The sequence below is a fragment of the Agelaius phoeniceus genome, chromosome 12, assembly GCF_051311805.1.
Source record: "Agelaius phoeniceus isolate bAgePho1 chromosome 12, bAgePho1.hap1, whole genome shotgun sequence".
NCBI lineage: Eukaryota > Metazoa > Chordata > Aves > Passeriformes > Icteridae > Agelaius > Agelaius phoeniceus.
The window spans coordinates 15,418,080-15,445,493 of NC_135276.1; the positions used below are offsets into that span (position 1 = coordinate 15,418,080).

At 44.9% G+C, this 27,414-nt stretch overlaps 2 protein-coding genes across 2 annotated transcripts in view; both read right to left on the reverse strand.

Annotated features, from left to right (window-relative positions):
- The window catches only part of EDC4 (enhancer of mRNA decapping 4), a 32,744-nt gene extending 28,168 nt beyond the window's left edge, over window positions 1-4,576 (reverse strand). Inside the window, exons 1-2 of the mRNA XM_054640619.2 lie at window positions 4,396-4,576; window positions 226-382 (exon numbers count right to left, since the gene is read on the reverse strand). Coding sequence (XP_054496594.1) covers window positions 226-382; window positions 4,396-4,474 — 236 coding nt within the window. The 5' untranslated portion in view covers window positions 4,475-4,576. The remainder of the gene's footprint in view (window positions 1-225; window positions 383-4,395) is intronic.
- A 611-nt stretch (window positions 4,577-5,187) lies between these two features.
- NUTF2 (nuclear transport factor 2) lies at window positions 5,188-27,414 on the reverse strand. Its single transcript, XM_054641034.2, has 5 exons — window positions 27,282-27,414; window positions 18,753-18,877; window positions 16,762-16,833; window positions 12,596-12,694; window positions 5,188-5,780 (listed from the first exon to the last, which is right to left on the reverse strand). Exons 2-5 carry the CDS (start codon window positions 18,849-18,851, stop codon window positions 5,667-5,669), a joined length of 384 nt encoding a protein of 127 aa, XP_054497009.1. The 5' UTR covers window positions 18,852-18,877; window positions 27,282-27,414; the 3' UTR covers window positions 5,188-5,666.

Sequence of the window (27,414 nt, forward strand, 5' to 3'; positions counted from 1 at the left end):
CAACTCTGCAGGTATTCTTCAGTTCCTGAGATGCAAGGATGGCAGACTCCATGCATCAGCCTCACAAAAGCTACAAAAGCTCTAACCAAGAGCACTGGCTCACAACTGCCACCTGAACTGAACACAAAACCCACTGTCAGACTCTCAGCATGCATATCCACGCTCCGGAGAATCAAATTTGAGCTGTTTTCTGTTCACTCTCAGCATTTCTTTAGCAAAACTTACATGACTTGTTTCTCCTGCAGGGCTCCTAGGGAGATGCTGCGATGCACTGGCTTGGCCAGAGCAGCTCCATCTCCGCTCCCAAGGGGGTCAGGCACCAGCAGCCCATTCAGGTCCCCGTTGTACGAATTCGACGGCCTCTGGTTCTCGTTCACCGAACCTGAGGAAAAGCAACACCAGCTGTGCCCAACATGCACTTAAAATAAACAGCACTGTGTGAGATACACCACCCCCAGGTGCTTTTTGTCAGCCTCTATTGGTCTGTCAGGTAGAATATGCTGAATTAATTGGGAGATGTGTTCTACAAAAAGGATGTGTAAGAGACCTCCCGTGTGATGACACTCACCTTCACACCTCTGAGTGAAATAGTTCTTTTTCCTTCACAAGCAAATCAGAGAAACTCTAAAAAGTATGTTTCAAGGAACTGAACCTGGCTCAAGCAGCAAATAGCTTTAGATCAGAAAGACTAAGCTGGTAATTCAGGTTTACTGAATCAAGTGCCAGACCAAAAGGTTCTTGACAAGTCACTTCCAACCCTCAGGCCTGCAGAGAGACCTCTGAAGAGCAGTAGTGCAGGGATCAGCTGCAACATTTGGGGCTGGCTGGAAACAATACATTTGTAACTTTCCAAAACTGGCTTCTGACTGTGAGACCTCGAAGTCCAGGTGTTTAGGTAATTTTCCTAGGAAACTCTGCAGCTGTGCCTTTGGGATTCCCATATTTTTCCCTTGGTTGAACAATCACAGAGAAGTTTACAGCACTCAAATTTTGTGTAAAGCAGCCATTTGTTCAGAGCCCCAGCTGTGCTTTGAAGAGTGTGTATGCCCTGACTTTGCACATCTGGCCTAGCACCAGGTGCTTGGTGGCTTCCATGCCTTCTGAAGGCTTTAGGAGGAGACAGACACAACAGGGGGTGAAGGAGACTTTCTTCACTAGCAAGGCAAATATTTGACAACCCCCACTGGACAGCAATGCTCCCCCACCTGCACCCCCACATCAGCACACCAAGGAAAAGCCGCCTGTGTCAGCGAATCCTGCTGGAAATTTTCACTGGTTTTGAAACCCGAAATTTCGTATACTGTTGCCAGGTAACAACTGCTGCTGAGCTCTTGCAAAATGGCTGCTCCCAGGACCAGAACTCCCCATCACTGGCAGATGTAGCAAACTTAAACATAACTGTGGGCAAGAGGCAAATCCTCCCAAAGTGAGACAACCTTTCTGCTACTCAATAGGTTCAATACATCAGGGTGAGTGCTGCTGCCTAAAACACAACTGCAATTATTCATTTGCCAGAAGGGCACTTCAAACTCTCCTGTTTATGAAGATTCATTATGGACACAGAAATGTGCAGTGACAGGGTACCCCAATGCAGGGACAATTTGGGCACCCACCTCAGTGTAGAAAAAGCAGCAGCACTCACACAGCACAAGGAAATTCAGACAAGGGAATGTGATCCAGCACCTCCCACTGGTGCTGTGCTTGCTGTCACAGGATTAAGATGTGCCCCTTATTCCTACAGCATATGGTGGGTGCTTGTCCAGTTGCAGCTACTTCCACTGACAGCACTTGATCCTTTGTGACCAAAGGCAGGAAAATATTCCCTACAGAAAAAGCATCCAGTCTCCCAGAGAAAGATGATATGTGCTTTGCCCTTTTGCAGCCACAGCAAAGTCTCATGTAAGTACTGCTGCTCTTTTACACACAGCAGCACAGTGATTTTTGCTCCATGGGAAAAAGGAAGGAGGAAACACTCCCCAGAGGCTGATGGGCCCAACAACAGCACACCTAAGCTCAGGAAGGGGTACAGCTCAGTCTGTGTTAGTGAAACCCAGACAAACACAGATGCTGTCTGTGCACAGTCCTGGAGGCATAAAAGAAGGGAAGAGGCTCTATTTAGTAAGAACATGAACTAAACCAAAAGGTTAAGCCAGACTGGTAGATCGAGGTCTCAAAGGGAAAGAAGGGTGTTTGTGTTCATTACCTTTTCAAAGAGCAGGAGCAGTCAGAGCTGAGACTGAACTCTTCCTGCTCCCACCATCAGCTGCACCAGGAGATGCCAGCCTGTACTGAACACTGCCCTGACACACCACGAGCAGGGTGAGCCCACGTAACACCTGCTTAGCAGCAGAGAGCTCTGCATGGATGGAAGGATCCTGCCCACCACCAGCAGGGATGCTCCTCCTCAGCACAGTGGCACTGACAGCCTGTCCCCACATCCCAGCAGGCAGGTCCATGCTTTGGCAACAGCTACCGAAGCATTGGATGAAGTTTGCCAAAACAGGGAGAAACTGTGTCAAGAGAGACAGACTGTGGAGTGGATTACATTTTCACAATCACCAAGCTCAGCAGAATTACAAAAGTATTGTGACAGTTGTAAACTCTTCAGAGCAGGAGTGTTTCTTGTTACCTGCCTGGACAGGACCTAGAAGAATACAACACTGCCCACAGCTACCTGCACCTGGTACTGCAAAACTTGAAGGCTCCCCTATTCCTCTCCCCTGGAATCCTAACAGGAGCTTCAGAGACTTTCAGCTAACATGTGCACTCTTCTTCTTCCCCTTATTATGTCAGTCTTTTCAAGTTTATTTGCTGTTACACAGGCAGTGATTTCTGCTGAGAACCACCACAGGTTCCTTCTGTGAACTTCCTGCCCACTTGCTCCTTTTCCTCTCAAATGCCTTCTTGTGCACTGGAGCTGACAGGGAAGGTAAAAAGAGAATGAACAGCAAAGAAGAATGAAAGAAATAAGCCATACTCTGTCAATAACTCCTTGACTTCAACCAGCAGGAGAAGCTGCTTCAGGAGAAAGTCAAGTCACCTTGAGCAACAACTCCAAGCATTTCTCAACCACAACATATCCTTTCAGTTCAGAAACTGAAATGAAATGAGTTCAGAAACTGCTTGTGAAATGAGTTCTCCATCCCTGCACTGAGCTCTCCTTCCAGTCTTCCAAGTACAGTGCTGCACTACAAACAAAAAATGTATTTTTCTTGTAAGAATTAGAATTCAGGAACATGCTAGCACTGCAGAACCCACAGAAACTATTCCAATTAATGAGAAGATTCTCTAAGGGTAGTAGAGCTAATGAAGCTGCCTTCCTGTAGGTTTAGTCCATCACCTCATGGGCCTCTACAGCCCTCTACAACCATCCCACACCCAACCTCTCTTCCTTTTGGCCAAGCAAAAGGCAGCACACATGGCAGCTGCTTTGGAGGTAGCACATTCTTGCTGAATCTCAGGACATTTTGAAGTTATATTATTCCTGTCCTGCCTCCCCCTTAAATGGAACACAAAAGGGGCATAATTCTGTCCTCTAGCCAGAGGCTAAGACATTTTTGCAAAGCATTCATGTCTCAGCCTCCTAAAGAGTGTCACCTCACCACATTTGACTGAAACACCACGGCAGGTTCAAGAAGGGAGAGGGAGCTGAAGCTCCAGGAGAGTGGGAACACTATCCAGCTGACTCCTGAGCCCGCTGCTGATACTCCTACAGGCAGAAGGGAGCCCGCTGAACTCTAAGCAGAGAGGTATAACAGTCTAAGCACAGGGAGAAGAATCACAGCCACTTCAGAAGAGATATCCGTGATCCCATTTCACGTACAAATAAGGAGAGTGAAAAGTTCCTGTAAAGGGGGAACCTGGCACTGATCTCGGAGCAGCCTACCAGCCCCTTCCACGCAGCCCAGAGAGACGCCTGGGAAACACTCCAAGGACTCCCGGGAAGGGGGGACACTCGTGGCACGGAGGTCGGGGTGTTCAGCTCCCAGCAGCAGCACCTCCCAGCTGAATGGAGCCCCGAGACGGCCGCAGCAGTGAGCCCCGGGCCCGGCCTGCTCTGCTCTGCCCAGCGCCACCAACCCCGTCCCTCAAGGCTGGTCCCCAGCCCGGGGGCTCCTCTCCTCTCCTCACCGGCCGCTCCGCACCGCGCCGCCGGCTCCGGGCTCTGCGGGGAGCGGGGCAGTGCCGAGCGGGACCCCCTGGCCCCGGGCGGCTCGGAGGGCGCTGCCGGGCGCCCCGAGGCGAAGCGGTCCCGGCCGGGCCCCGAGCGCGACCACTGACAACCGGCGGGGCGGCGGCGCAACGGCCGAGGGGCTCCCGCGGCGCGGCCCGAAACAAGGCCCCGCCCGGCCTGGCCCGGCGGCCTCTCGCGCCCCGCCGCTCCCCGCTCCTCACCTCCCGGCCGGTCCAGCTTGAGGATGTCCCGCAGGTGCTGCGTGGCGTCCTCGATGTCGATGCTGGAGCAGGAGGCCATGGGGCCCGGCGCGCCGCCCGCCCGCGCCGCCGCCACCGCGCTACCCGGCCCGGCCCCGCCGCCCGCGCTTCCGCCTCCGGCCCGGCCCTGCGAGCGCCGGGCGGAAACCGCCGCCCGAACGGAGCGTTCCCGGCGGGGCGGGGCCGGGAGGGGCCGGGAGGAGCCGGGAGCGGCGGGGCCGGGCCGGGCAGCGAGGCCCGGGGCTCTCCCGCCGTCCCCGCCCCCGCCAGGCTGGGCCAGCCCCACACACATCGGCTCCCGCCGAACGCGGGGAGGCTGCACACACAGCACAGCGCGGGACTGGGCAGAGCTGCCGGCACGAGCTCCTGGAGGGCGGCACGGGAGCCACCGCGGGGTTCACACAGGGGCCCTGCCTGGCTTTGAGAGGGCACGGAGACTGAGCGCAGGCTGCCACCACTGTTGTCATCCTCCTGTTCTATGGAGTGTGGGGAATTTGCATCGGTAAAACACAACAGGTGAGAATGAAGCTGTCAATGTTCAAAACTGAGCCAGAAGGCTCTGTTATAAAAGCTGCTGAGAAGGAGAGGAGAAGGTGTATGAAGGAGGGCAGACCTGCCCTGCACTCACTGCTAAAACTGTCAGGAATCGTTCAGCTCGAGCTCCAGCTCTGCAAGCATTCCCCCAGCAGACAGACACAGTCCACCCCCAGCAAGCGCCATCACACACACTCCACAGCCAACTCATAAAAATAATTTAAACTTTTAAGAAAATCTCTGTTTTATTGTGTAATGTAGCATTGAAACATCTGAACAAATCAATAACTGGGCTGTACAGGCTGCTGTTCTTTCATTTCTTTGGGTTATAGAGCATCTTGTCAGTACATAAACAACAACCTTTTGCATTATAAATTCTTTCCGAGGCATGCTGGTACAACACAAATTTCTCTTATCAAATGCAGCTAAGTCTAAGTTCCAAACATCATGCACAAGAAACTCATCTAGTGACAATGTAAACTCAGCAGAAGGGCAGGTCACAAGTCTTGCTTGCTCACGCTCTGCAGTGCTGCAGGTTTGTGTATGATATTTGGAATGTTCTGTGAGTGTGAATAATACCAGTTAAGAGGAGAGGAGGAAAACAGAAAAAAAAACAAACAAAAAAGAAAAAAATAAAAGAAAAAAAAAGAAAAAAATAAAAGAAAAAAAAAAAGCCCGGGTGCCTCGGGATGGGCTGCTCAGCCGAAGTTGTGCAGTGCTAGCCTGAACATGTCATTGGTGCAAACCCAGGCATCGTTGATGTTCTTTAATAGAAATATCTGGTGGAATCCCATGATAGGATCTTCATCAGCCTGTAGAAAGAGAGGGGGGGGAAAGGGTCAAAACACTCATTTCTTTGAGAAACTTATTCTAAAATTCACGATGAGACAACTTCAAGCTAACGTTAACAGTGACATTACATGCTGTAAGATGTGCAGTACCCCAGGAGACACCAACTCCACCAGAGGGTCTGTTCTGAGGGGCTTTGCAGACAAACACCCTGGCCCAGAGACATGGAAATCCTGCAACAGCATCTAAGGTTGGGGTTTTGTGGAAGACTTGCTGACATGGCACTCACCACACTGATGGAACATGCCTGCCTCAGTGTGGAATCACAAACCCCTTACCCAGGAATTAAGCTTAAAAGAAAGTGGTTCAATTTTTAACTGCTGAACTTTGGGTTGATGGCAGAAGGGAGTTTCAGGGAGTTTCTGTAGAGGTTGGTATCAACACTTTGCCTGCATGATGCAGGTGACCTGGGCTTTGAAAGCCTTGCCAGAGCAGGTGCAGCTGCCCAGAAACACAGTGCTTCCCATTCCAGTGTCCAGCAACAGCTGGAAGGGAGCAGAGCATTCACTGCAGCTGTGACAATGTGTGCTGAGCACAGGGAATGGCTGCAGCAGTGCCTCCACTCCTGCCTGACAATATGTCTGGGTATTTACAGTATTACTACAAAAGCAGAAAAGAGTATCAGAGGGAGACTAATTAGGTACTCCCACCTAATTTTATTTACCCATCTTCTCAGAGGCATTGTGCAGGAATTAAATCCTCAAAATAACAGAAACAATTCCCAAATCAATCAGCTGGAAATCACACAACAGGATTTAATCTGAGCAGCACACAGGACCAACTACAAAACAATCTTCTGATGGTGGCTGTAGTGTGTTCAATTCAGTATTTTTGGAGGATTTTATTTTCTCAACATATGACTATTCAGCTTCAGAAAAGGGAGGAAATTTATAAAAAAGAGGTTTTAAAAGCAGCAGCCAGAGCAGCTGATGAAAGAGGCTGTCAAAGCACTGAATGTTCACTGGCAATGCCCCGCTGCTGATCACTGAGAACAAGTGAAAAGTCTGAAGAGCAAAGCAGACTACAGAATAAACAAAAAAGAAACTTTACTTTAAAAAAGTATTCATGGACTGTGAAACAAGTCAGCTTTGAGGACCAACTTGCAAAGGACATCAGTTATATCACAGAACAGCAAGTGTGCCAGATCACTGGTGGCATCAGGTGCATGGAAAGGAAGCATTCAGATCCAAAAACCACAGCAAGGATTTCACAGTGACAACTGCCTGGGAAGTTAAGAGGTGTACAATGAGTGCAGTTTCTGTAAATGTGTGCTAATTCACAGAGTAAACCAAAGTGGACCCTAGACTGGCCCCTCATGAAAGTGATACTGAAATAATAACAGATATTTATTTATTAAACCAGCTGAGAGCTTTAAAGCTATCAAGGCAAGCACAGGGTTAGCAGTTGTTAGGAAAGAACAAAGAACCAAAACCCAAAAGTAAGCAAATGCATAAATAGGCAAAGAGCACCCACATATCAAATCCTGCATGCATTTCTTGTAAGTTAAAAAAATAAAATGCTAAAATAAAGTCATAAAAGGACAAGAAAAATTATCCAGACACAGGATGGTTTCCTACTGAAGAAAGTAAATTGAGTACAACTTTTCAGCTTGCAAAACTATAATGAGAATGGGGAAAACAGGCAAGATAAATTACTATAAAACCATGAGGAACAAAGTGAATGAGGAAACTACTACAGCCAGAAATTAGGAAGGCAACAAGTAAGGCCAGGAATACGAGCAAGTCAGTGTTCAATACACGACTGAATGAGCAAGACAAGTGGCAGCAGTCCCTGTGCAGCAGACAGGGGCAGCTTGTCCCTCACACCTGCTTTGCACGAGGCTCCCTAGGAAGGAGCCCAGTGTGAACACCAGCAACTCTGCTGGGCTAGCACACAGGACAGCAGCCATGGCAATTATTCCAAAGGAAGGGTTATCCCTACTACACGTGCCCAGAACAGAGGCTCACATATCTGAGCTGGAGAGGTGGCCTGGGCACTGAAGCCTGTGGGTGTGTGCCTTTTCCAGCTGAGGCATTTTCACTGAGGCATCTATTACAAGTTTGCATAAGTACTTTTCACACCAAATTTGAGCTTGTTATTACTGACATAAGTATGCTTCAAAATATACTTCTGGAAAAAAATAATACCATCTCTAGAGAAGCTTTAGTGTATGTCTCCTTGATTTCTGGTAAGCCTGGGTAGATTCTGGTAAGAGCACTGCAGCTCTTGATGCTTTGGCTTAGGGAGAATTTCCTCCTTTCTTAAGAAATTCAGGGCTGGACACATGAAGAAAGACTAAAAGGGCATTCTCCCCAAAATATTTGGTGTTACAGACAGCAAATTCCCACAATGAAGTCACACATTATTATGTTCTTTATTCCTTTCATGTTATCCCTTCATAGCAGAGAAGAGCAGTATACTTTAGAAACAAGGAAAATCCTAGACTATATTCAAGATGAAGTATATACTTTATAGTCCATTCCCCAATTCTGACTATGTAATATTAGCCCATAGCAAAGGCTCACAGTTTAGTGACTCAAGATGCCACAGAAAACACAGACTAATCCTATTCCATTTTAATTTAGATCTTCATCACAGCTCAGATAAAACCACTGAAACTATCTTTACTTTATACTCCAAATTCAGGCATGTCCAATTCAGGATTTGCATTCCACATGTGAGCCCAGGCTCAAAACACAAGGGGCTTTAGTCTTCCTATAAAACTTTCCTTTGTGCAGTTCAAATTCTTCCATGACATCACTGAATTAAAACAAAAATTAAACAAGTCCCAGAATCAGACTGAAAGAATCCTCTGATTTCCAGGCCAGCCTTTTGCTCAGCATGAGCACAGACTACAGCAGCTCTGCATCACAGAACCACAGAACCAGCTGGTCCAGAGATGGTAAAGGTCCACAGAAGAGACCTTTAGAGATCATCTAATCCAATCCTCCTGTCCTGGGCAGGGACATCTTTCACTGCACCAGCCACAGCCTTGTCTAGCAGAGTCTTCAAATTCTCACAGAACAGATGTTTCACAAGGTGTGCAGGCACCACTTCCCAGGGTTTCAGTCTTCTCATGAAAATCTTCCCTTCTGTCCCATCTGTACATTCCAAGTTACAGTTTCTGACCACTGTCCCTTGTTACACTGTGTGGCACCACTGAGAAGAGTTTGCTTTCAGGTTGTTGGAAGTACTCAATTACTGACATTTTAAGCAGATGCCCTTAGCCACCTCCTCTCCCACTTCCACAAGCTCTTCATCGCCCACAATCTTGGCAGCTTTTTGACCTTTCAGTTTTTCTCCATCCTTTCTGACCTGGAGGCTCAAAAGGAAGTGCTCAGCTCACAGAGAAGTGAGTCATGTCAGAGTTGGAGATGCAACGCTGCTTTGCATTTCAGGTTTAGCTACACAATTTTCCTCCTCTTGCCTGGTCAGAGAGAGTTTTACTTCTTCACCAGCACCCCCAGCAATTATTGATTGAACTGCAGGGTTGAAACAACCCTTACCTCAAAGGCAAGGCTAATTACTTGAGACTGCAGGTTCTTTCAAATGTTAAGCCTTATTTAACAGGCTTTAAGCAATGCTTTAAGTGTTCAGCATGCATTACAAAAATACCCAGTGATTTTAATTGCAAATTTCCTTTTCCTTTTAAGACTAGAAAACACTGCATAACAATTAGTTATTCACAATTAATTCTGCATGGATCACTTCAAAAATCACACTCTGGGGAGAGCCACAGATCTGCCACATGGCTCTGAGAACACACAAGCCACAGCCATGCTTCTCAGCCGAGCTCAAGGGACAGAAGGGCAAGAAGAGAGCACTCCTTACTCAACCAGGACAGCGAGGACTGGAAGACAGGGAAGGCACAGGGTTAAACGTTGTGGAGGGCTAGCCTGAAGACTTCGTTGGTGCACACCCAGGCACCTTGAAAGTTTTTCAACAAAAAGGTTTGTTGGAAGCCTAGAACTTGGTCATCATCTGCCTGAGCATGACAGGAGAAATACATTACTAGGTGAAGCAGACTGAAGATACTGGGTGACATTGTGGATGAACATTGGCAAAGCAGGGTCACACCAAAAGGAATTCACTGCCAAAGGTTTAAACTGATGCTTACTCTTCCTAGCTGAAGCAAGCAAGCAGCACTCAGACAATGAACAGCAATAAAAACCAATATGATTAGAGTAAGTGGATGTATATTTATTATACCTCTACAAAAGGATAACCCCACCCAAACATTAATATCTATCACAATCCATTAAAGAGGATCTTTGAAAGCAATCACTGCACTGCTTTAGCCAGCCAGTTAGATCCCTGCTAGTGGCAGTCACTACTTAGATGCTCTGTTACTCTGCAGCATCTTCTCAAAGAAGCTGTTGTGCCCCAGCCCCTCAGTGCAGGTGATTATTCTGCTTGCTGCAAAAGGTTGGTTTTTTAAAAATTTATTTATAGTTCATACTGGTATATTAGCATGCTATTGGTGGTCTTGGAAGTGCCCTTCCTTGTGCAAAATTCTCTTACAGTTCTCCTTGAGAGCAATACATGCAGGCTGAGCAGGCACATCACTAAGAAGGCAGCTTTAAATAACAGTGAGTATGCAGCTCCATGTTTGCCTGTTATAGTGTTCCCTGCTCAACTGGAGCTACATGTGAGCCACTTGTTAAAATGCACCACCTGCACGCAGTTACTGTATTGTACACAGAGCAGCACTGAGATGCAGTAGAATGGCTGTCAACATGTGTGAATTGGCACAAGAGAAAAGCATTCACTACATATGACAGCCAGGCTCATTCATGCCACAGACAGTTCCTGATATTTCATTTGTCCACCTCTGTAAATATCACACAGGGCAGAAGCATGAAGTTAAGGTTTTAAGTTGACTTTGACTTTCTGGACACTTGTTCTGTGAGAAGCAGCATTCCTGGGATTAAAATGTGATTTTTAAAGCTAAGGTTTGAGACACATAAATGTGAGGAGTGGAAAAACCTTTCCTCACTTACTAAAAATTCACAAGCAAGTTGTATTTGATCATGACCATAGGCATACTTTAACCCAGTATGTTCTCTCCAAATACCTGGATGCTCTAACACATGATCCCCAAATTATACTGAGTATTTTCAGCAAACTGAAATTACTCAGAGGTTAAAAAAAATACATCAGAAAATACTACTACAAGTCATGGCATTTATGGAACGCTCCCAGACTGCATTTACAGTCCTTCCATATTAATGGATTATGGTTTGAGAAAACCCAATAACTTTACAGAATCTTTCAGAATTTGGTATCTTGCCAAGGATCCAACACAATCACTGCTGCAAGCTGCAATCTACTTGATAATTACACAATAACCTTAAAACATGACTGTGCAAAACTAGGTGCAGATGTGACTGGCCCAAGACATGGAGTCAAAAGGTCTTGATCACATCACAGAATTTTGTGCACACCCAAGAGCAAGGCTGAGGAGATCAGCACATCTGTCCTGTAATTCAGTGCTTTCCATGGTCATGTGTGGCTGCTTTTCCACAGAGTGTGTGCAGGTGGGACTGAGCAACACAAAAGCTGGAATCCAACTTGCAGCTAGGAAGCAGGAGCAGTTTCAATGAGAGCCAAAGCTGCCTCTGTTAGCTTTAGCAGTGGTGCTTTACACTGGGCACTGCTCTTCTCAGCTGCCCAGCCCAAAACAAAGAGAACAGCTTAGCAAGCAGATTCAAACACTCAGTCCTATGTCTGCTTAGTAAACAGTGTCAGTGGAAGTTTGAATGCTCTGATAGTAGAAGTGCCATCAAGTTAGCAGGAAAAGGAAATCTAAACAGCAATTTTAAAACAAACTGGGTGCAGGTAACTCTACGGACTGGATGGCATTAGAGGCCTGACTTCACAGCATGGCTGGACCAAATGAGCTCTGATAACTTTAACTACTGCTACATAATTTCACATTTTTTAACTATTACCACCCACTGTGAGCAAGTTCTGTCTGCAGCTGATTTTATGTACAGAGTATTTTTTGCAAATTCCAGGACAATGTCTTTCATTCATAAGCAGCTTCATGAATTTACAAGTCTGTGGCCCTGGTATATTGGCAGGCTGGGTAAGTTGACACAGTTCAGTAGTATCACTCACACAGCAATATGGTCATACTAAGCCTGAAATATAATCTGATTCTTCACAAGAAGCAGCTGTTTCAACAATAAGTGTTTGATCTCAGAGGCAACATTCCCATTGCTGAATCAGTTTTGATTACAGAGGTACAGGACTGTACTAACACCAGGATTGTACTCTTGTGTCCTGTGACAGTAAAAAAATGTATGGACTCACTGAAGGGTGGTCAGTTAACAAATGAAGTCTGCTAAATCAGAGCTCAATGCAAACATTACATCAAGGAGGATGTTAAACTAGATGTGCTTAAATTGTCCAAGAACACTGTGACAATGCTTTAAAATGCAACAGAGGACACAAAAACCTTATTGTATCAGGATAAGGGAAATACTGATGCCTCTAGAACCCACATGGTATTTGTCTGCACAGTAAAATCCACAATACTTTGCTTGGCAGAACATGACTGTCAAATTACAGGTGGTTTACCTAGAACTAGGTATCTGAAGGAAGGAGCATTTCTTGACAGTCTTGAACAGCAGAGGAGCAATATCCCAATGCAAGCTTATCCCTGTTCCTTCCCCACCCATGAAAGCATTTAAATGTATTCAGAAATCAGATTATTTAGAACCCTGCAAAAATCTAAGACATAAGCACTCATTAACCTGTAATGGAAAGAGTTTACCTTAAGCTGTCCCACTACCATACTGAGTATACAGCTATCAGGTGTAGGTTGGTGGTCTTGTGCTGTGATGCTGTGTTGTATTTTTTGGAAAGGGAGGCTCTGCAATGAAAAGAAATCAAAATAAGGAAATGTACAGTAATGGAATTATTTAACTTACAAAACAAAGACTGAGCAAATCCAACATTATGAAGTGTTAGACTATAGTTGCAGTACTGCACAGAGCACTGTTGCAAATGAGGGCACTACTCATGTGGGGTAAATTTTAACAGGTGTGTTTTTCAAGCACCAAAAGAGGAAATAATGTCACCATACACAGTAAATGGTATCTTCTCCTACTCTAACTGCACTGCCTGAAGGGCTTCAGATCATCTGTAAGCTCAAAGTTCTTATGATGAAGGAACAAACCTCTGCTCTGAACTATGTTAAAAGATTTTATCTAATACTTGATGTTTACCAGACAACTCTGAATTTGCTTTTTTGTTAAAGTGGCTATGAATGGAAAGGAAAAGTGGATGAAATCTTCAAGACTTGAAATCCACATATCTACTCTTTCCCTTTTTAATTCCCTTGACACTCAGGAGCCAATGTCAGTATGTCTGGAGGTGCATGTGCAAGGAACACACCTTGAGAAACACCAGGCACTGGAGAACAATTCCTATCTTTCAACTTAGACCACATTCACATTCCAACACAGACAATTCCAAGCAGTGAACGTGAAACACCAGGCAGATCTGAGAGTCCTGCCACACAAATGCAATTTCGGGACTGTTCTCCCAAAAGCTGAATTGTTGCTGAGTGCTTTAGTGGCAGTTCAGGATGGATGGAGCTCTAGGTGTGGCAGATACCCAAAGCACAGGAACTGCACAGGACAGCAGCACGTGGCCATTCAAACCTCAGGTGGCACTTGGATGCCTCTGCTGCATTTGGAAACAGGCTGCAACAGATCCAAATGCATACTGCAACAAGTCCTGCATTTCCCTCTAGTGGAAGGAGCCTCAAAGACTTCCTAGTAGGCCTAGGTAGAGACACAAGTCCTGCTGTCACAGATATGAAGTACAGTCTTGGCTCTACAAGCCTAAGGCTCTAGGAAGAATTCTAGGAAGCTAAATCCATGGATAACAGAGCACAGAAACTGTGGAAGGATCAGAACCTGAGGAAGCAAATGAAATGTAGGGAGCAGCCCTCTAATTAGAGGGACACTATTCAAGAACACCCTTTAATAAAGCCTGTGGTGTTCCCTCTTGGCTGGGAGTGCAATCCCAAGCAACTCGAAGTGCAAAGTGAACCAATTGCTTTGCAGTATGGAATAGACATTTAGTAACAACACAAATCCAGAGCTTTCTTTTCTGAATGACCAGCAGAATGTTTTCCAGGGTCACCATCCTGAACTTGAATGTGCAAAATGCCCACACAGCCTGCACAAGCATAGGCTGGAATGTTCCTTTGACAAGAGGGTACTCCAAAGTCAAGTCCCACCTCAGCACAAGAGCTTCTTGTTGAACAAGTCCTGCAAAAGATTCTCTTGAAAAGGCAGAGGGCTGAAGGGGAATGAATGCAATTCATTCCAGGGAGGAAGGAAAGGCTTTGGAATCAAGAGCTCTGCAAAACGGTGACAAGGAACCAAAGACAAGGCTGGGTAAGACAGCAGCTGTTTCAAGTACCTGATTCCACAGGAAAAGAGGAAATGGCCTCAAGCTGCATCAGAGGAGGTCCAGGTTGGACATCAGGGAGAATTTCATGGCTGAAAATCTTAAGCATTGTAATGAGCTGCCCAGGGAAGTGGTAGAATCAGCATCCCTGGAAGTTTTCAAGAAACAACTGGACATGGCACTTAGTGCTATGGTTTAGTTAAAAGGTGGTGCTCAGTCAAAGGATGGACTCAATCTTGGACAACTTTTCCAACCTTCAAGACTCTATGATTGTCCTCTTCAGAGGCAAGGATCCCAAACAAACAGCTGGCGAGCCTAGAGAGCTACTCATGTGATGCACTGGGAGCTACTCATGTGATGCACTCCACTGGAAAGAGTAGGAGTGTAGGTGACAGAAAAGATCACTGATGTTTAGGATAGGCAGAGGCTACCTCAAAAGGATACCTACTTATAGACATGCATCTGTACTGGAGTGAGGGATTTTCTGGTATGAGAAATACAATAAAAGTGTCTAAAAAGCATGGAGCCACACAAGCAAGGTTTTTACCATCCTCTGATGTTAGAAATTGACTGTGCTTTCACTATGAAAACTATGGAATCTCCTTGAAGTCAGGTAAGAGAAATTAGGCAAGAAAAAAGTTGAGTAGCATAAACTCACTGCTGGCAGCAAGAATACCTGTCTCAGCTTCCTCCTTGGTCCAGTATGTTCACAGAACTACGTAATTATTATCTCAAATGCTCAATGTAAATCAGGCTGCCCCTAATTAGCACAGGCACTCTATGTTAAACAAGTCCAGCACCAATTAGGGCAGAAGGAACAAGTGTCAACCCCCACACTGTAGCAAGGCACAGATGTGCTGGGCCTGCAGAGCAATGCCCATACAACCTTGCCCTACTATATTAGCAGATTGAAAAGGTGCCATACCATTGCTGTCACACAGCAAAGAACTTGATCTAAAAGAAAATGCCACCTCTTTGTGCTTCCATCAGTTCACCAGCCAGGCACTGAAGGACACAAGACCACAGAAGTGTGAAAGAATTTCAGTGTCAAACTTTTAGGGCTGTGCTGAACTGACTAAGCAGCTCCAGAAGCAGAGTAGGTGAGCACATAAAGCTGACACAGCAATGGGAGCCCAGGCAGCTGAGTGCTGACAGAGGAATGCTGAACAACATTAGAGTCCCTGTAAGCTGATACAGCCCATAACGAGCCATGGTGGTGGAAGGGCACAGAGTAACTTCAGTGCTTTTCCTCCTTACTTTAAGCAGATGGATTTTTTCTAAAGCCAGAAAAAAAATTTCCTAAAGCAGAGTAGTGTGTCTTCACTCACCAATTACAAATGCAGCAGGCACATAAATCCAGAAAGTCCACCTTGCACCAGTGACAGGGAAGGTAAAGATGAGCTGTGTCACAGTGGGAAAGGGGCTGGATCTGCACTGGGCTGAATCCAAGGCAGCAATCAGACACTGTGGCCAAGCAAATGCTTGGATGGTTGGGTATCTGAGTGGCTGCAAGCCCAAAAGTCTAAAGAACATTGAGTACACAAACAAGCAACCCTGGAGCTTGGGTAGCTCCTCACCTACAAGCAAACAGTTGCTGCTGTTTCTGAGATGTGCAGCCAACACAGGTACCTAAGGCACAGACCCGAGGGCAAAGCTCAGTCTTTACAGTTAAAGATGCCTTAGGCAAAAGAAGCAATTCCAAAACACAGGAGCAGTAGCTGTGCAATAAGCCAAGTGTCAAGTTACAATTACTTTTCTTCTCAATGTGTAATAAAAATGTCTGAAATACCATACTCAGAGCAGACTGTCTGGTGACCTATAAAGCATGTCCTCTGCATATCTCACAAGAGAAACAAACTTTCTAGTCTCATGACAGCTTGCAAGTACCCCCAGTTTCATAACAGAAGCATGGATTTACTCTAGAAGATAAAAATTCTTTTCGTTTAAACGAACAGCGAATTCCAGTGTCCTCTCACTTGCTGAAGAGGAAACACATTTCAAAGTCCTGAACCATACCTGCTCACATCTGAACTGCTGACAAATCTGCACTGAGGATAAGTCAGCTTCTCCACTATAGAACTTATTTGCAGTTTAGGTATCAGAAAACAAGTTGTTCCTTGCTGTAATGTGTCTAGCCTTTATCACAGATCCAAGTAACAGGATTGCTATTGCTTCTTCCTTGGCATGCCTTAAAAGAGCAAAGGCACCTTTCACTCCTCTAGATCAGAGGCAGCTTATGCATTAGACCTTTTAAAAAAATAAATCAATAATGTCAAATACAATTGCAGTCACAAAATAACCTTGCAAACTATGGAGTCAATTAACATTCCAACATTAGAGCCATCAGTGGAATGACCCACTGGGCAGCAGTAATTCATAACATTTCCTGAAGACCTAAGCTGGAATCACAAGTTCAAGATTTTTGAACTGCTTAAGTCTAACTCAAATTTTCAGAAGCAATTATCTTCTAGTCTTCCTAACTGTGCCCAAAACATTCAGCAAGGATTACAGACTCACAGTGAGTTTTTCAACAATGGCTGCTTTGCCCTGGAACTGTTGTCCTTCCCACGTAAGGCATGATGCATCAATCTGGGGAAAAAGAAAAATGGTATCAACTTAGGTAATCCTTAAGCAATCCTGATAAGAGAATTTATGTATTTAGCAGAAATCCTCAGAATCCAGCCATTTGAAAACTACCTCAAAGGGATATAGAAAGAAACCAGCAAAATCAATTGAAGAAGTTTAGAACAATCAACTAAAAATTAAGTACACTACATTTCAGTATCATAAGTCTACCAGCAAAAAGAATTCTTGCCTTTGGATAAAAGTCAGCTTTCAGCAGAAAATCTAAAGTATTAAAAAAAATAATTACAGACACAAAGTTAAGCATGTGTAAAGAAAAAAATATATGAAGAAAACTGACAACATGGGTTGCACCACCAGGGTAGTGCTTCAACTCACCTAACTCAGGCAATTCAAAAGTGACTGGCCAGATCCCTACCTGGAATAGGTGACAGAAGTCTTAACTGACTTGGATTACACCACTAAAGATAAACTGAATCTTGTGGTGGAAGTAGTGATACAGGAACACAAATCAAATCTAAGAGCTCCCTGCTGCATTCCTGCATGCTGTAAAATTTGTTTGCTCCCCCAGGGTCTCTGGAGGGAAAAAGCTCATCATTAAAAGCGCATTTCTACAGATTTCCCCCAAAATTACACAAATTGTGACCTTGGTGCATTTCAGCCACACAAAACAGGGTGTGTTTTCTCCACGGTTCAGGAGCTTCACAAAACAACACACATCAGAGACCTGCATAATAATTCTCCCAATTACATGTGCACAGGACTCTTCATTGAATGATGGAAGGCAGAAAGACCCTCAGGGTGAAAAAAAGCCAGGAGTTCACTGTGTGGAAGGCCCTAAATCCAGGAATTTAAATTAGTCCATACTTAACACCACTTTGAGGACTGAATGTATTTTGGTAGTAAAATACAAACTACTAAGAGCCTCCATATTCAGAGCTGTGGTTGGAACACAAACTGCTTGGTTTTCTTTCTCTGTACACAGCTTCTTGGGCAAAGTCAACCAACAACCTGGCAGGCAGCAAGTACACAACAATCCCAAGAGCAAATGGTATCAGTGCTGCTGGATAATGCTGAGGTGTAAGGAGGGGTGGCAGAGGGTGTTGGACCATTTAAATCCCCAAGAGCTTGCTGAAACTTTAGCTCATCCAGCAGATGAAAAACCAGCCAGAAAAACAGGATATGCTGCTAGAAGACTTGTCAGCCCTGAACCTCTTGCTGCAATTCCTCAGCCACCCAGCAGCATTCCTCACCATCAGCAATCAACTCCACACACAGAGCACTTTGCATGCTCTAGAGGAATCTTCCCCCAAAACTGAAAACTGATGTTCCTTGGGTTTGTTAGTTACAGTTTTTAATTCTAGTATCTGAGTCTACTTCAGCCCAAATAAGAAGTAAAAATAAAAACCTAATGTTTGAGGAAATTTAAACTAAATTTACATTCATTTAACATGTTATTCTACATTTTAAACTGGATTTAAAACTGTAAATCTATTTTACTGTTCAGAGGATTAATACAGCATGAGGTCCAAGAAACACCTGCAAGAACTGCTAAACACAGGGTAGGCCTTAAATTACAACCCACCTCAAGAGGGATCCAAGCAAATCCATGCCTGTAAATTAATGGGAAACTAAGACTAGAATGTTTGCTTTTACAGAGCACTTCATGACAGGATTATCATCAAACCCCTCCAAAACAAATCACTGCCCACAGCTAAACAGCGCTTTTGTGAGTCTGACTGCCTGTAAGGCAAACAAAGCTCCAAAGAAAAGCAATAAATAAAAGTGAGTGTGATTGCACTGAGTGGCATTCTGGAGTCAGGATAAAGCCCACTATCCCACCCTGTGTATTCTCACACATCAAAACAGGGAATCCCAGACAGATAAGGGGACAGAGTCCCAGCTGCCCTTCTGTGGATACTTACATATATTGCTCCTAACTGAGTCCTGTCTGCATCAAAAAGCTGGTAGTAATGTTGTACAAAGCTGGATCCAATCTGCTCCCAGATAGGCTTGTCTCCCATTCTGAATCCTCAACCAGAGCCAGTGACTATAAAACAAGCAAACAAAATCATCAGAAAGATCACAGGAATAAGTGTAACACTTGGCTTGAGTATCAGCATCAAGAATCACAGATCTTCTCAACTGGCCTGAATTTTTCTTTGGGATAAGTAGGACAAACTCACCTCTGTATCCTAGACTTGTAAATAAAAGTCTTGCATACTGAATGGTTTAATTTCTAATTATAGATTTGGTTTGTAGAGCTATTTCAGTATGAGGTCACACCTCATGTACAAAAGTGGAGAACAAGAACAAAACCAAGTGTTACCACCTTGTCTTCACATATTTCAGAAGTTACACCATCTGAACAAGCTGGCAAGTGCTCCCTGTTTCAACTTGATCTCATTTACTGTAAAAAACAGACCTGTTAATGGATTGTCTGCAAGTGGCTTACACCAACTGATTCATGTATTTAGCTCCTCAGGTATTTCACCATCCACAGGCCATTCTAAGAGTGTCCTGTCAATGGCACATAACAAGAATTAATTCACCAGCTCGTTGTTCAACACAAGCTTACTGCCCATCCTCTTCTGGCAATGAGGCTGAAGTAGACTCAATGTTTATCTTTGAACCTGTGATAACTTCAAGATACAAACCATGATTTTTCATAGTGCTGAGAATCTGCAGTTCCTAGTGAAGGTGCTGAAGGCATCCCACACTTCTGAACACAAGTCCCTCTGTTCCAGAGGGGTTAAGCATAGAGCATGCACAGCAGTCCAGACAGATGGCTGTATCACATTACATTTCTCAAGAAAGCAAATTCATTTATCCTGATCTCTCTCTGAAAGTCTGAAGAATTGTGCTAAAATTCAAAACACAAAAAAGCTGCACTCAAACCCCACTACATTATATTTTAAGACCTGAGTTTAAAATTATTGGTAGTTATATTTAAGACCTGAGTTCACTTCAAGCAAACTATAATTGCTTAACATCTACACCTGTCAGCCACTAGTCCCTCTTCTCAATCCCTGTCCAGGAACCTTGGAGTTACAGGTTTAAATTGCACTGCAAGCCTAGAAAGTCATGAAATTCTGTTTTAGGACACAGGACATAATAGTTACTTTGGTTTCCTTTAGCTGTCAATTACTCACACACCTGTGTAAGATTTAACAAATTCCTAAGAGAAGCAAAACACACATTCCCAAAACCTCCACAGAGGATACTCCCAGGCCCAGCTTTCTGTGCACAGTTGGACAAGAAAGCTCTTTTCATATTTTAGGCCTCTGAGCTTTACTCATACAAAGGGAACTGAAATGGGTTCAGACTCTAGGTTGGAAGTATTAAGGTCATACAGATTTGGCCAGACTTACAGAAGAGCAAATCTCTTGTGTCAGATCAATGGCCTAACAGCAGGTAGCATCTGTGCTTTCAGGGTGGTAAATTCGACTCCCAAGCACATCTGCTATCACATTTTAAACATCCTTATTTCACAATCACACACCTAGGCAGTATAGTCAACATCCAAGTCACCAAGCCTGCACACTAACATAAAAATTCAAAGTCTTGTAGCCACATCACTGTCGTTTCAACTGCTCCAAAGAGATCCACAGCCTGCTGTTAGTCACCATCATGAGCTCTCCACTGACACTTGCTGTACATACCTCAGTCTGGAGGAGTTTACCCAATGTGGCCACTCCTCTGGGAAAACACATAGCAAATTAAAAAATCACCCAAGTACAATAGATTGAAAAAACAAAACAAAACCAGCCCCACACTCACCTCCCAAACAAGTTAAATCTAGTTCTTCACAAGTGAAAAGGTTGTATTGATTGCACATCCATAATTGCTGCATATCAGCCTAACCTGGAGTTGATCCAGAAATCAAATAACTTCAGCCTGTATTAGGGGATTTTATGTTGAAGAAAAAGCACCCTAAAACCATGGCACCAACTCCCTGGAAACTCTACTGAGTGATGCCCACCCTGCTGAGAGGTAGGACTCATGTCATATTTGGAAACCAGGAGTAGGACTTAAGTTTGATGCCTGCAGTTTCCATTCCAGACCTGTGGGTACCTAGTTTGGGATGGCTGCAGTGGAGCCAACAATCAGCACAGGTAAAAATCACCTTGATTCACTTTGTATGGATCAAGCTTCAATTCCAACACATGAAGTTACATCATTATCAGATATTCCTAAACATCTAAGGGCAAATTTAGTTGACAGTTTTGATGCTTAGCAGTCACACATCTAACACTGAAGCCAAGGAGAAAAAATAACCACAGCTTATTCTTCTGAAGCTAAAGCAAGGTAGCTGTTGCCATATTAAACTTCCCCACACACAATAAGTGCATTCACCCTTAACAGCTCCTGTACCATCACACAAACCCAAGACCAAGCTGTATGCCAGCACTGCACCTCATTTAGTCCCTCAAGGCACAACAGCCTCACTCAAGCACCAGATGCCTTCTGTTCAATCCTGAACCTGTCAAAAAGCCTTAGAGACTGTAAGGAACGAAGGAAATCTTATTTTAAATATGGAAAGTAGAATTATGGTTTCTAGATCTAAAAATTAGTATGTTAGCTTGCTATCTCCTCCTAAAAAAAGTATTTGTATTTTGAACAGTAAAATACTATTAAATAAATAAAATAAAAACCAGAATAAATTTGACCAATTATAATGTTGATTTTCTCAGAAAAAAGAAAAAGCTAAAAAAAATGTGGTTTAAATTAATGATCCTTGACTAATTGTTTTTGTTTGCTATAATCTTATTCTCTTTCCTGTGCCATTTATATATGGTTTTGCTGAACACTCATTCTTCCTGGAAAGGTTCATTTTCCTTTTCTGATTTGTCACCTTTTCCTCCATGCTGTCTTGTGTTTTCTGACTGTCATTACAGATGTAAGAAGCTTAGAGATGTACCTAAAGAAAGAACAAGATGGGAATGATCTGTGTCATCAAGCCCAGTCCCTTTCAGTGAGACACAACCCATGTAAGACTGTATTGATACACTTATCAGTACAGTATTTTAATGAGATAAATATAATATAAAAGGGTTTAGGATCTATTGCAAACCTATGAGGAAAGCACAGGTTCTGATATTGTCAAACACTAGGGCAACACAGGGTGTATTTCAGAGCCATTCAGCCAAATCCACCTGTGGTTCACTCAAATCTGTCCATGGTTACAGAAACAAAATATCCACTTAATATAACAGCAGATAAAAGAAGTTTCAATAAACTAGAAAGCTCCTAAGGTGTTGCTTAAAAAGGACATGTGTCCTTTTAAAGGCACCTGCTGAAAGTTACCATTGTGTAAGTGCATTACTGGATATTCCACCTTAATTCCCCATGGAAAAGGAGATAATTTCCTTAAGCTAATTAATTTCCTTGCCTTTGTCACTTCAGAGCAAGCCTACCTCCCCACATCCACTTCAGAAGATCATGGTCCATTTGATTCACAGCTTCTTCACAAGGCACAGCTGTAAAGCTGAGCCACCAGTACATAGTGTAATACTTAATTCACATTATTCACTCTATTTCTTGAACTCTGCTTGTACTAGAGAATTTATCCCCACCCCAAATGCCACCCAGCAGTGCTTCAGTGCTGAAGCAGAAACCCCATACAGGGCACAAAAGCTGCAGCTCCCAGCAGCTCTGTCTTCAACAGGTATGTATCTGCTGACACTGCTGAACTGAAGGGCTCCTCTGCAGGGGCCTTTTGCAGTGACATCAAAACAAAACTCTCCAATACCTTTGCCAGGCTGCACACTGACATGTCAAGAGTAAATCCCATCCCTCTACACATCTCTCACCACAATCCCTACAAATCTCATCCTACAAGGTACAAGGGCATCCCTGGTGATTGCTTTGCATCCATCTGCCTTGGCACGGGGCAGACTGCACCAGGAGCAGGACAAGCTGCAGGACCCAGTGAGCAGCAGCACTGGAGAGAAAGCTGCACCCAGAAGACAGAGAACTGAGACTGAGTGACCTTGAGTAAAACTAGGGTTACACGGCCTCAGGCAGGCTTTCTTATCCACAAAATCCAAAAATACAGAATCTTTTCCATTGCTTGTCCCAGCTTTGGTGTCTCTGTCTACACTCACCCCTCTCCCATCCCTCCTGCCTTAGCTCTGGGTGTGAGATTAGCACCAACACTGCCCATAACTCCTCAGGGGAGCTCAGTCCTTAAGAGACTCATTTCTGCCACCTGTCTGGATGAAACCTCTCCTACTGCTTCCTTGCCAAGCTACACAACACATGATTCTGTCAGTTTGCTGCAGCACAAAGTCCATCCTTCTGCCCATGCAGCACCACCGGAGCTACTCAGAGGGATGGCTTGAGGAAAAGTCACTTTTTTACTTGGAAAAACAAGACTAGTGAAGAGATTGCCTTCTCTGAAACATGTAAGTGCCAGAGACATTGGGAGCAGGTGAGCTACTGTCACAGCTCTGCAGTATGGAGAAAGAACAAAAAGTTCAGCCAGCAGTTATGCTTTACCACATTATCTGACCTGGACACATGTAAGGCTGCTGCTATCAATTAAAAAAATTAAGTCATTCTGAATTGGAGCAAGGTAGGCCTGTGATTCTAAAAGAATACAACATTTTCTGAAAAAGTCAACAAAAACTAGCATGAGCAATAGTAAAAGACAAATTGCTAAAAAAACCCAGAGGTGGTTGCCAGGGATTGCCACATTTAAAAAGCAAGCTGTATTCAAAGAATCAATGAATAACCATCATAGGCACAGAAGGTCTGTAAAGTTCTTCTGGTCTGCAAAACACTAAGAAAAAACCCACTGAATTTGAAGAGGAAAAACCTCAAAGCAATACATTGTAATACTAGTGGAGAAAATTGCCTTCTATTACCCAGTTATGACTATATTTATTCCACAAGTAATCTCAGCCTAAATAAACCATGTTCCCAGGATAGTAAAGCCAGCCCAACACCACCAAAGTTACTCTCTCTTAAGATTGAATTCAAGCTTGTTTTCTGGAAAATTTGAAAATCAGTGCAACAAATTAGCACCAACACCACCCTTAAATCTGTGCTGCTGGTCCAATCACATGTGAATCCACAGCAAAGATGGCTCTGACCATCAGTTGCTGCATCCTTCTCTACTGATTAAGAGGAGCAAATAAGGACAATGAAAGCACTCTCAGCTTTTTCAGTTCCTGATACTCTTGCAATTTTTACCACACAGGTATTTTAGATGACTTAGATTAGAGTCAGCATTCTTTAGACTGGTAAGTAAAGTAAAGCAGCCAACAGTTTTAGGCTATTTTTCCTTCAATAGCTTTTCTTTTGCCACTAAACTTGCAAAGACAGGAGTGTCTCCAGTGTGCACTTTCTAGGAACACAATGCAACCAGCATCACAGGACCAGTTAATCTTCTTTCTATTCAACTCCACCAACAACCACTTGATAACAGATCATCCTCCTTTAGCAAAAGATCCACTCCCAACAGAGAAACTATGCAAATTATCCCAGAATAATGCAGGTTTGCAAGAGACCTCCTCCAGCTCAAAGCAGGAGGACAAACCTGTTCCACTGCCTGAGTGGCCTCATACAAAGGGCAGCTGTCCCAGCCGTGCCCTTGTGTCCTGCCCTGCCATGAGGTACCCTGAGAAAAGCCTGGCTCCATTCTCTGATCACGGCCTGACACAGGCTGGAGGCTGGGATTAAGCTCTGCTCAAGCCTTTCCTAGACTAAACAAGCCCAGGCAGAGTGTCCAGTAACACAGGGATGCAGAAATACTGGAACTGACTGAGGGGCATCATGCCTCATCAGCCATTTATCCTCAACACTCTGCAGCTCTGCCTGGTAAATGCCAATTCATCAGTGAACCTTTCTCATCTGAAAACCTGTAACATTTCCAGTTGAGGAACACATTTATGCATTCAGAACTGAAGGAAAGAAGTGTTTCTCTGATGTATTTCACAATTATCTCCACAGCAGCTGACTGATGCACAGAGGAGAACCCTCTGTGAACTACAGCTCAAGGCCAATCAGAAACCACTGACTTCAGAGACCTCCACCAAGTAATTGCCATGGACTGCTCTGTGCCAGAAATGACATTATCCTAAATATGCTTTTAGAGCTAAAAATAATTAAGCCTAGATATGTGAACAGTGAAAGGATGGAAAGGGAGAATAGAATGGGGAAGATGACAAGGTCCAGACTATTTCCTTTTGGGGAAATACTTTCCCCTTCTTAGTCTTTTTATTCCTCTACTCCAACTTTGCTAAAACAAATTAATGAGGGAATTATGCTAACCTGAAGTGCATCTTCGTTAGAAATGTCAGCAAGTGTAAGGCCACTAGTACACAAAGCACCTGAGGAAGACTCTGGGAAAGCTTTCACTGTACCTGCAGCTCAATGCTCACCCCAACTGCAACTTGACAACCCAAGAAAGCCACACAGAGTCAGTCAGGAGGATTTTCAAACACACAGACATATATTACAGATAACTGCAGAGGGGGACATAATGCTTTGTTGTTAAGCAAAAGCCACAATGCTACACAACTGCCTTTTTTTCCAGAATACTCTTCATGCAAGCCAAAAACTGAATTCAAGCTTGCAAGGCTGAAGCCACATTCCCTTTATCCAAAATGAATACAGGACTGCCCAGTTTAAAAAGAAAATACAAAACGGGGTGGCACTGGGGAACTGGAGGGGAGAACTGCTACACCCTGTTTTTCTTTACCTTATAGACACAGTAACAAAACACTGAATGGCCAAACTTGCCACAATATCTATAAGTTTCAAAAAAACCTCAAAGAATCATACTTGCAATGTTACCAGCTATCAGTACATGTTGCAATTCCTTAACTAATCATACTCTGCACTTTCATTAACTAAATGTTCCTCTTATTAACAGAGGAAAAGAAATCCCAGCAGAGGGAACTGCAGAAAGTTGTTACCATTTGCATTTTTCCAAAGACCTGAACAAACACAGGTGTTAAGCAAATATATTTCAAATCATCTAACAAGTAACTTGCAACCTTTTAGGCAAATAATAATTAAGGGCCCAGTGGGAAAATAGTTAAATAGTCCAAAAGTGAGCCAAAATATCACCTCGTTTTAAATGAGATCAGGCATTTCACTATATACAGAAAATTTGCTATTTCTAGGTGAAGGTCTGTGAAATGCCTTTTGTTTTGCTGCTGCTAAAAGAAAATGTAAAGTCACGGCACACAAATACAGAAATCACTGCTTGAACACAACTTTTCAAGAAGGCAGAAGAGTATTAACTTGAAAAGGCAGATGATTAAGGAATCAGAATTCACTTTCAAGCAACGTCTCTGTAACCAATTCCTGCTCAAGCATTTACCTAGGCTTTTTTTCCCCCAGTTCAGTGCAGTATGTCCAGCTCTAAGATATATTTACACTGGAAATTATAGACTCAAATGAGCTGAATTATTATTTCAGCCGGCCTCAGACAGGAAGTTCAATTTGAATTGCAAGAAGAGGCTTTTAGGGATTTAAATGTCTTCAGAAAGCTATCTCACATTAACTGAATGTAACACACAATCCTTGCTATTGCACACCTTTGCAGGTTTTCATTGTTCTCAAAACTGAAAAGTGACAACAGCCAGAGAAGGCAAATTTTCTCTCTTGCACATCATACTTGAAAAGGGCAACTCAATGTAAAAACTACACGATTGCAGCAGATCACTGAGCACATGCACTTTGCTAGCTCCACTCCAAGGAGGCATGAACCTTTCACGTTCATTGTGACCAAGTGATTCAACCATGTCAGGTAACTTCAGTCCTCTCACAACCTTCTGCTAAGACAGAAAACAGCAAGAACATTAAATCCGAGCGCACCTTCTGCCCTGCACAAACCATCTCCTCGCAGCTCCTGGTTCACCCCCTTTCCTCCCTGCGATACCGAGCCCTGGCAAAGCAAGACCGAAGCACGGACGGGTACCAGGCCGAGAAGCTTCGGTGCCTCTGAGGGCAGCGCCGGGCACAGCACGGCCGGGAGCGCCGGGGGCTGCCGGCGGGGCGAGGCGAGCACAGCCCGCACCCCGCATTGTGTCCCGGCCCCGCCGGAGCGATGCGCCCCGAGCCTGCGGGCCGAGCTGGCCCCTGCGAGGCCCCTCGCTCCCCCCGGGCCGCCCGCCTCCCTCAGCCCACCCGCCGGCCCACCCACACGCGGGCCCCGCCGGTCCCGGGCACGGCCGGCGATGGCTCAGCTCCCGCCTCCGCCGCCGCCCCTCCGGGACCGCGCTGCCGGCGCCTCAAAGACGGGGAAGGTCAGGGCGGCTCTGCTCGGCGGCTCCCGCCCAGCCCGGCCCGCGGCATCCGGCAGCGCCCCGCGGCGGGGATGGGGCTGGGCCACGGGGCCGCGGGAGGCGAGCGCGGGGTGTGGCGGTGCCGCGCGCCGGCCCGCAGGCGGTGCCGGTGCCGATCCCGCCGCCACTGCCAGTCGCGCCCCCCGCACTCACCCGCGGCTCCCACTATGGCGGCGGCAGCGGCCCCGTGCGCGGCGCGAGCCCCCTCAGCCTCCCTCGCCCGCGCTTCTGCCCCGCCCCGCTCCGCCCGGCCCCGCGGCATGCCGGGACGGCGAGTCACACCGGC